Source organism: Zootoca vivipara, chromosome 8, assembly GCF_963506605.1.
Source record: "Zootoca vivipara chromosome 8, rZooViv1.1, whole genome shotgun sequence".
Taxonomy (NCBI): Eukaryota; Metazoa; Chordata; class Lepidosauria; order Squamata; family Lacertidae; genus Zootoca; species Zootoca vivipara.
Window position 1 is genome coordinate 38,576,215 of NC_083283.1, and position 10,430 is coordinate 38,586,644.

At 39.0% G+C, this 10,430-nt stretch overlaps 1 protein-coding gene across 2 annotated transcripts in view; it reads left to right on the forward strand.

Annotated features, from left to right (window-relative positions):
• RB1CC1 (RB1 inducible coiled-coil 1) overlaps positions 1-9,020 on the forward strand; it is a 47,741-nt gene extending 38,721 nt beyond the window's left edge. Inside the window, exons 20-24 of one of the 2 annotated variants that reach the window (XM_035125015.2) lie at positions 111-158; positions 3,680-3,738; positions 5,468-5,604; positions 6,726-6,796; positions 8,035-9,020. In XM_035125015.2, coding sequence (XP_034980906.1) covers positions 111-158; positions 3,680-3,738; positions 5,468-5,604; positions 6,726-6,796; positions 8,035-8,112 — 393 coding nt within the window. In that variant the 3' untranslated portion in view covers positions 8,113-9,020. The remainder of the gene's footprint in view (positions 1-110; positions 159-3,679; positions 3,739-5,467; positions 5,605-6,725; positions 6,797-8,034) is intronic. The other variant, XM_035125017.2, reaches the window with a different exon arrangement.
• Positions 9,021-10,430: the final 1,410 nt, after the last annotated feature.

Here is a 10,430-nt window from a genome sequence, read left to right on the forward strand (position 1 = left end):
ATTGCAGTCTTAAAATATTGAAAACATGCATACGAAGTTATAAAACTAATATATGTAAAACTACATATTTAAACAAAATATTGAAAGATTTGTGTTATGCTGTTTTATAGACGTTGCAGTTGAAAGAGGAGGAAAATAAGAGGCTTAATCAAAGATTGGTAAGCATATAACAAAATTATATGTTTAGAAAACAAATGTGGTTAAACAGGTAGGTTAAAATCAATTTTTTTGCCACTCTTAGAATTATTGGCTTGTGGCAATGAGACTTAACTCAAGAGGGTATACAGCATTAAGCCAGGCTACATTTGGATGTGATGGTCCTTGTAAATGAGAGGCCCAAGAAAACTGTTGAGGAGCAAATAATAATAATTAAACCAATACTTTCAAAGTGATGGGGAGAGCAAATACTGCTTCTTTAAAAATTTCTTTTTGTTTATTTGATTTCTCTTCTTTAAAAAAAAACTAAGATATTTCAGAATTTGAGGATGGAAGCAGTTTTTCAAAGAAACGAGAAATTATTCATATTTATATTTTTGTGTGTGTGTATGTGTATAGATATTGCTTGAAAATAATGCTAGTAATATATATCGAGGAACAACCTTGCCAGAAGCAGTTCCATGGAAGTTGCTAGGAGCTGATCTAGTCTAAGGTGTATAATCTAGAATTGTGATGCATTAGTCTAGAAGCATGATGTCATAACAGGGGAGATGTGGCTACATGGGGATCTGGAACACATACCACTCATGAAAGCTGCTGGTATTGCAGCACTACAAGTGTTTATTAGATTTATTTATGTTTCTGTTTGTGATTGTGATTTGTGTAAAGGACTTTGACTAGGTATGCAGTGGTGTCTCAAATTCATTTAGGGATGGTTGGCAATAGACTTGATTGATCAATTGATTAAATCATTATTGATTAAATAGTGTTTCAAGAAGGCTTGTCCCTCATTGCCGAACTTCCCCACAGTGTACAGCCATCAAGGAGTGCTGGGAGTATCCTAGCAGATACCTGCTAATAGGCATCAATGCCATCTATGTGAATAAAGAACAGGCCTTAGAACAGGGGTAACCAGCATAGCACCCTCCAGATGTAGTCGGTCAGGGATGATGGATGTTGTAGTCAGTCAGCCATGTTGCCTAGAACTGATGGGAGTGATAGTCCAGCAACATCAGGAGGAAACCACATTGGCTACCCCTGCTATTGTGGCATCCCAGAAAGCTCTGCAAAACACAGAGAATATTCAGCAGGCAAGCTGGAATCTTGCCTGGTTCCTTTAATGAGATTTTGTAACCACTTCATAGGAATAGAAGTATTATCGAAGTTTTCTAATTACTATGAAACTAAGAATCAGTGATACAGTAATAGTTTTGCATAATAATGATGTTGATCCCAGCATAGTACTACGGTGAACATTCCAACAGCACAACAGAATGTTCTCCCCTTCTCTTCCTCTTGTATACCCTCTAAATTTGATCTGAGGCTCTCATAACCCTCTGGAGCAGATTTGGGGATGGTGCAGGCCATGGGGGGAAGAGTGTCCCATTGTGTTAATGCTAATCCTTGTGTGAGTGCAGTTATTTAGTTGACTACCATCCTATGTAATCCTATCCATATTTGTAGCCAAACTGTCATTCAATGGCAAATTTACTTCCCCCCCCCCCCCCCCACGGGAAGTCTAATGTGAATTGTGTTCAACGGAACACTAACAAAGCTACAAGAGAGCATTTGGCAGTTGGATGTATGATTTAAAGACCGGTTTTTGTCAGTAAGGGAAGTTTCACAAGGGGAAAACAGTAACTTAATTATTTCACAAGTAAGCACGAATAATCTAAAGCCAGTTTTTGCCAGTCTAATGGTAATTATAGCTGTTACTTGGTTTTGAAGCAACTAATGAAGCAGCCAAGAGCTTGACTGCATACTTTTTTCTTGATACTCCCAAGATTTTATCAGCAAATACTTCCTTTCATTTACGTCATCATAAAGAAGAGATGTGAAGTACATTCTCCTCTCAGCTCGGATGTACTGTGAGAGCAAGGATTTAAGTTCAGTTTTCCATTGATTGAGTGTTATTTTAGGACCCTCTTAGTATCTGTTAGATGCAGTAAGGAAACAGACCTCTTTCATTCAGAGTCACTGGAACATGTCATTTTTGTGACTGAAACTATGAAAAATCCTGAGTTTAAATGTCATAGAATAAAGGAAAGATTCTAAAAAGGTGTGGGGTGATCGGACAAAATCATATATATATTCAGCTTTTATGTTCCATATAGACAAAAAGTTACACTGTCAACATAGCAGAACACAAATTGGTTGCCTCTTAGTGGTCCTGTCAAGCATGTAGATCTTTGGATCCAGGCCCAGTATGTTGGAGAGAAAAACCTAACAGAGAAAACAGATGATTTTTTTATATACTGTGACTTATGACCATATCTGGTGATGAGGGTCACAGTTTTTAAAAGCCTTGTTAAAATTATGTTGAAATAAGAAAGCATGCTAATAAACTTATTGATGGTGGTGGTTGGACCTGAAAATGCCATGAAAGATTTTTACAATATAAGAGAGGTGATCCCCCCCCCCACCAATTACTTTATGTTCGTTTCTTTGAAATGGTTGTGCACAGAATGGTCCTTGGAAAAATTATACTTTTAAGATAAGTTTTATATTGTGTGGAAATTATTTTGATGCGTCGTTGAATATGGGTTTCAGTGTTTGACATAAGTGTGCATGCTCTTTTGGTAGCAATGTGAATACAGAGCATAATTTGGTCAGCTTCTTAAGGTTTTCTTTCCCTTTTGGTGGGTGGGGAATAGTCCTATTTGGAGTCTTTCCATAGGTATCTGGTGAGAACAGCATACTGAGCTAGTTGGACCTTTGGTTTGATATAGCAGGACTCTTGTTATATTCTTGCCCATTTGACTCAGAGTGAAGTACTCAACTCCAAGCCCAAACAATAGGGGTGAGCAACCTTTTTGACCCCAAGGGGCTGTAGGCAGGATTGGCAGTAAGTTGAGGACTGTGTGTTTACATGCATGCTTGTGTGTGCATGCACATATATGCCCTGCTGCCACACACATCCTCACACAGAAATCTTGTCACAACCTTCCCATCACACACTTTCTCATACAAGTAATAGTGGCCGCAGCCACCACCATCCCAGTGTATTCACACATTTTTGTTTCATTACTGAGCCTCTGTCCTCATTGCCTTCCTTTTTAAAATTGAGTTTCACGGTGGCAGGTCAGTACAGCACCAGCTATTCAGTTAATGCCATTCAAAGTTTAATTCAATACAGGTGAATGATCATCACCATATGCAGACTCCCAGTTGGAACTCCTGAGTGTACTTGATCCCTGCAAAAAATCCCTGCAAAAAATCTAGCAAGATGTGCTTTTGGTAGGAATCTCTGTGGCCCCACTCATCTGTCAAATGTAGCCTGTGGAGAGAACCAGTTTTGCTCCAGGCTACTGGTTAAAGAGCTCTCCTGCTATGGTCCTGATAAAGAGCACTCCTTTAAAGCTTTCATTCATACTGGAAGGAAATCCTCCACTGGTGTCTGGTGTGTCCTTAGGCAGTCTAATAAGTGGTAATAGAAATATGTTACAATATTAACCCTATAGCCAGAATATGTTGCACAAACCCTTCAGAAAAGGATAATAATAATGCTGTCTCATTTTTGCAGATGTCTCAAAGCATGTCTTCGGTGTCTCTAAGACATTCTGAGAAAATTGCAATCAGAGAGTAAGTATGGGTGTTGATAATGGTCAATGATTTTTTTTCCTGTTTTATTGAATTCTTTTTTTAAAAAAAAATCCTCCTCTGGTAGATGCTTTTTAAAGTTCTAATTGCGTGCAGGCTGAAAACAGTATATCTGAAAAGCTATTGAGTGAGTTTATTTAATTGTTCCTACTGTTTTAGACAAGCATCTAATTTCCCCACCTCACCCTGTGTGTCTTTTTTTTAAGCATTGTTTTTGTTGGGATAGATAATCTACTAGAATTAAACTTGCCTTCGAATGTTTCTTTGAAAACAGCTTGCTTATGAGACATAATAGGTGGGTGTGTAGAGGGGACAAACACAAAAAACTGCCAAACACAAAAAACCTGGTTGATGTCATTCAAGAGATACTGGGCTGCATCCTTAAGGGAGTACTCTCCAGTAGAGGTTCCCCACACACAACAACTGTGTAGCTGAAAGTGAGGATTTGAACCTGTCTTCCCACTTCTAGTCCGATACTACCTACTGCACAGCACTGGCTGTATTTTTTTAGAACAGCCCACTACATATGTACTTTTGTTTCACAAAGTCATATAGAAATGCATAATGGGTTACAGTTTGTTTTATAAAGTTGTCCTGATCCACTGGCCCAAAGGAGGGCTTGTGGGGCTGGTCGGATACAGCGATACCAAAGAAGGATGTCAAAAACACCAGAGTGACCAGTTCTAGTGCTTTATTAAAAGGTGGTATGGACTTGCAGCCTACCAGGTCTCCCAGCCTTTACAGAAGTGGGATGGACATCGCAGTAAGGAGATGGCTTGTCCACACCCAAGCAAACATGTTGTTAGTCGTTTAGTCGTGTCCGACTCTTCGTGACCCCATGGACCATAGCACGCCAGGCACTCCTGTCTTGCACTGCCTCCCGCAGTTTGGTCAAACTCATGTTCGTAGCTTCGAGAACACTGTCCAACCATCTTGTCCTCTGTCGTCCCCTTCTCCTAGTGCCCTCAATCTTTCCCAACATCAGGGTCTTTTCCAAGGATTCTTCTCTTCTCATGAGGTGGCCAAAGTATTGGAGCCTCAGCTTCACGATCTGTCCTTCCAGGGAGCACTCAGGGCTGATTTCCTTAAGAATGGATAGGTTTTATCTTCTTGCAGTCCATGGGACTCTCAAGAGTCTCCTCCAGCACCATAATTCAAAGGCATCAATTCTTCGGCGATGTATACATCCTTTATGCACAAAGCAACATATGTGAGTTTACCCAGAACCTCCCATCACACCTGGCCAGTGAGGCCATAGGTGGCAACTGTCCAATGCTGCTCCCTTCTCTGGGCCTAGAGCCCAGTACCCCAAAGCCCACAGATAAGCACAGCATCAAAGCAGGCTAGTTAGCATATATCAAAGCAAGTGAATATAAACATCTATGAGCTCATTCGTGCAACAACTGCCAATTAGCTTGGGGTTATCTTGACTACCAAGACGGTGTCTGCAGGCCTTCCAGAACATTTCACCTTTGGTTCAACACAAAAGTCCCCTATTCTGGCAACATGCCCATACCTAGCTGGTGAAAGCAAAAACTACATAATGCTTCAAAAGCATATCGCGGCACCAAAGTCTGTAAAGGGCATAATGACTCAGATCTTGTGGTCCCTTTCCTGGGAGGAAGCCCACTGAACTTAGTAGGGTTTTCCTCTGAGTAAACAAAAATACGATTGTGCTGCTTTTCTTCTGAGCCTTGTATTTTTTATCCAGTTTTCAGGTTGGCGATTTGGTTCTCATTATTTTAGATGAACGTCACGACAACTATGTATTATTTACTGTTAGCCCAACTTTGTATTTCTTACACTCGGAATCTCTTGCTGCACTGGATCTCAAACCAGGTGAGTGTGGTAAGTGTCGTAACTCTGGAGAGAATGTTCTTCTGGTGCATTTAAACATTCAGTCTTACAATAATTGCTTAAAATTTATGTTTGAACATGTGAATGCATGTATTACATTTGCATGTTGGGGCCAGTATATATAACAGCTGGCTAGTGCATGATTACCACATCTTATGAAAAATGTGAACATAAAGAGGGAATTGTGCACATTTTCCAGTCAATATAGATACTTTACAGCAGGACTTATTGAATGCTTACAAGTTGATAGTATTTTGTACATATATTTTCCATGCATAAGGTATTTGAGTGGGGCATTGTACATAACCTAACTGCATTTTTTACATTTTCTGGACAATGTGCATATTCGCCAGCCATTATGCATATGTACCAAGAAACATACCCATTGTTTCTATCTGTAGTACAGAGGTGGGCAATCCCTTGCCCGCATACTACTTGCAGCTCACTGTCTTAATTTTATGCAGCTTGTGGTGTCCCGCCTGCCGATGAACTGAGCAGTGAGGAAATGAGAGTGTAGCCGCAGTCTTTTTCTTCTGCTACTTAAGTGTTTTGTGCAGCATTGAGGAGGGAGGTTTAATGCTTTGCTTCTCTAATGAGTAGTAGGGAAGCAATATCTGTGGGTGGGTGGATTTGAGGAAGGTGGCATGAAAAAGATGAAGAATCAAAGTATGCCCCACTAATTAATGTCCATGTAGCTTTAAAGTTGCCTAAGGAAGTTTCCTATGGTGCTGGGTTGGGCAAGTGCAGCAGAGATGAAGGTGAGCTGTCTGCTTGCTTTTATCTTCTATTTTTCCTTGGTGAGATTAGATCCCTCTTACACACCATGCAATAAACCAATTTCTTTTATCAGTATGTCGCAAAAAGATGAGAATATGCCACCATACACATTTTTGCCACTACTGTATACACTTTTTCAAATTCAAATGCAAGATTATGAATTTAGAATATTGTACCAAATTGAGGTAACATTTTGTATATGGAAGTTTTTTATTCCGTCAGATAGTTAAAATTAAGATTATAATGTGCCTGCTAGATAAATGGCCATGAACAATTTTGTGCCTAAAGTAGTTTGGATATTATCATGCCACAAGTAATAAATATTCTCCTTCCAGCTTCAGGAGCATCTAGAAGACCCTGGGTGTTGGGAAAAGTGATGGAAAAGGAATATTGTCAGGCAAAAAAGGTAAGGATAGATATTCAGTTTCAGCATGGCTCATTGAAAAAAGTTGCAAAAGTTCCTTTTAGTTAAGAGGGAACTTTACCCTCATTCTTACTCATAACTCTATTTTAAACTAAGTTGTAGGATTAATATTTAAAGTGCCATATTTTTCCGTCTATAAGACACCCCCATGTATAAGACGCCCCCTAATTTTTGACATTATTTTCTAGGAAAAAAAACTTAGTCTTATACATGTAGAAATATAGTACAGTGGATGCTCGGGTTGCGAACGTGATCTGTGCGGGAGGCATTTTGCAACCCGCAATGTTCGCAACCTGCAGTGCGCATCTGCACATGTGCAGGTCATGACTTGGTGTTTCTGCGCATGTGCAAGCGCCGAAACCCGGAAGTAGCCTGTTCCGGGACTTCCGGGTTCAGCACGGTGCACAACTCGAAAATGCGCAACCTGAAGTGGCCGTAACCCGAGGTATGACTGTAATCGTTAACTTTTTAATTCATCCTTCACATATCATAGTTAGCCATCAACACTACTATTTTTATGAAAGTGCTCTGGATCAACGTCTTAAGTCTAAAAGCTTGGCTAACCATGAAATACTTTTAATTATCTTGGAGCAAGTACTTCAGTAATTTGTTGAGCTGCTGCCAATAGCTAATCAAGAAGCAAGTGCTTTGAGGTGTCACAAAATTACATTTTTTTACCCATAGCCCACTAGATCAGGCATCCCCAAACTGTGGCCCTCCAGATGTTTTGGCCTACAACTCCCATGATCCCTAGCTAACAGGACCAGTGGTCAGGGATGATGGGAATTGTAGTCCAAAACATCTGGAGGGCCGAAGTTTGGGGGTGCCTGCACTAGATGGTGAAATAGTAACTGACCTCAAAAGGAGATTCAGTTTTACTTAATGTACATTAAATATCTTATTCTCTTTATTTGGGTAAATTAGTTGCATTGCCCATTCACAGAGAATTTCTGTGTATTTGACCATTTGCACCTTAAAGATACTGAGCTTGTCAAAGGACGCCTGATTTATATTTAGCTAGTGTTATTGTGCTTGCATGAATTAGTGAACCCTCATTGTGAATAAAACAAGCTGTGATTATGAACTGGGGAGAAAAATGCTATACAGCTGCCAGCTCAGCCATGTCTGCAAAGAAATGAGATGAAAAAGTATTGTCTTCTGACTAGCTCTGGTATATTTCAAATAATTATTTGCATATGTGTGTTTTTGTTTTTGCTTAGGCACAAAACAGATTTAAAGTTCCTTTGGGTACAAAATTCTACAGAGTAAAAGCGGTGCCATGGAACAAGAAAGTATAACACATGATGGAAACTCCTCATCACCATTTTTTTCTGGCCTGGCCTTCAGTTGTCATTCACCACTCCCAAGTAGCAGGCCATCATCTTTTTATACTGAGGTCCCATGACAATGTTCCACAATGTAATACTGTTTCCCCCCCACCCTTCCTTTTTAATGTGTTACATTTTAGAAACAAGGATTTCATCACAATGTCTTGCCTAACTGTTCCAATTTTTTACCTGGATAACTTTAGAAGTGTGGACCAAATGAGTTCATTTTCTGAAAGGGCAAATCTTACATATCATGGCTTATTTACTAGCCATGCTAATTGCCTGTTAAATATACATTAGTTCCTATTAGGTGTTAAATGTTAGCTACCATTATTACCAGCATATGACCTTTTGTGAAATCATTATCAAAATACTTGCACTCTTTAACAGATTCTTTATAATATGTATAAATTCATCAGTTATTTAAAGAGGAGTGTTCATTGCATGCAGATAATCATAAGTTTCTTCAACATGAGTTTGCCTCAGTAGATGAAAAGGTAACTACTGCAACTTGCGTTACAAAGCCCTTTAATAGAAAAGAGAAAGAAGAAAAATGTTAGACTGATACGAAACAGCAATAGGTAAAGCTGGAGTCTTCAAAAGCTTTTTCGAAGGATTGATCACAGAATTTTGAAGGGAAGCAGATGTGCTCTTGTATTTAAATGAAGTACCTGAACCTTCCCAATCCACAGAGAAGTCTTGTATTAATCTATTTAGAAAAATCATATTGATAAAATTATATTTCATGGCTGAGGTTCAGGAAAAAAGAATCCATTGTACATTAACTATGAAAAGGTCATTGAAGTAACAAATTATTGTATTGTAAAAGACACGTAGAATTTTAAAACAATAAAGATTTGAACCTGTAAATGTCTAAATGGTCTGCATGCTTTTTAAATGCCCTTGTGGTACGGCAGTTCTATCCAAGACTGTTCTTGTAAATTTAAATGTATAAGATAATTTGTATGATTATATAATGCCTGTATTATTTCAAAAGAAACAGCATTCTGAAACTTTCAGTGTATGGCAAAGCTCATAATTCTAATGAGAGTTCATGTTTGCACAGCAAAACATCTAAGTAAAATGGTTCAAATAAATTGCTTGGGACAAGGCAAAATAGTGTTTGTTCTAACAATTTTTCTTCATGCACATTATCTTCCTAATGCTTCTTTGTAATTCTATAGTATAGAAGAGTAATAGTAGAATCTACAAGAATATAGGGGTACTATAAATAGACACTTGATAGCAAAGATACACATTACTGTACTTTTTCTTTTCACCACACAGAAGTAAAATAAGCAAATATGGCAGTGGCCCATTTCAAATGTTACCATCCCAGCCTGATGAACCGTGGGTCCTTGCATCCCTGGTTTCAGTGAAGATTTTTGTTGTTTCTTAAGCCCTGTTTCCTGTGACATCCAAACTAAGTAACTGTGACCTGAGAGCTCTTGCCAAGCTATGATATGAAGCCAGCGTCAGATCCTATCTTCATACCTTGGTTTGTGGAGATATTTTCTTTTGCATATTCTGTGTAAGGTCTCAAAGTGGGGGGTGGGGTGGTATTTTGTGTGGAGAGGGAATCTGTAGCTAAGGTCGCACTTCCTCCTTGCACAAAACCCTGTTAATTCAGGACACTGAAAGTGAGAAGGCAGAAGTGGGTGCCACTTTGTGCATCCACCTATCAGCACTTCTCATAACATTTGAAGCCACTCCTCTTTAAATTACTCAGAATGGAACGTGCATTCCTGTAAATGCTCATCCTGGGAAGAAGTTGTTCCTTGCTTACACCAGGCTCTCAGAAGAGCTATAAGAATATTAAGTCATAGATCTAAAATATAAACATCCAGTGATGGCCTTGGCTATTCAGGAATATTTGTCATCTGTTTCATTTTATAATCTTTATGTGTGTCTAAAATGGAAATTCTGTCAAACAAAACCCTAACATATTTAGTAATGATTCTGAACAGTCAGCTGAAAAATATGCAGTTTACATACTTGTTGGATATCACAGCCTGACTAGCTTATGGAAGTATGAGTGCTATGCACTGCCACCTTGCTTCATCTAACTCCACAACAACAAACGTCATCTATATCTTTGTAATTTGAATAAACAGCACACGCACAGTGAGGAGGTGGTACTAAATTACTCAGTGGTTCCTTTCCATTTCTCATGTGCCATTTATATACTGTACATTTTTCATTTCCATTAGCTTCTTGTATCAGTCCCTGATGAGAAAGTGCTAGTATGCACTCTTGGTCATAGAAAAAAATGGAGTTAACCGGCTGTC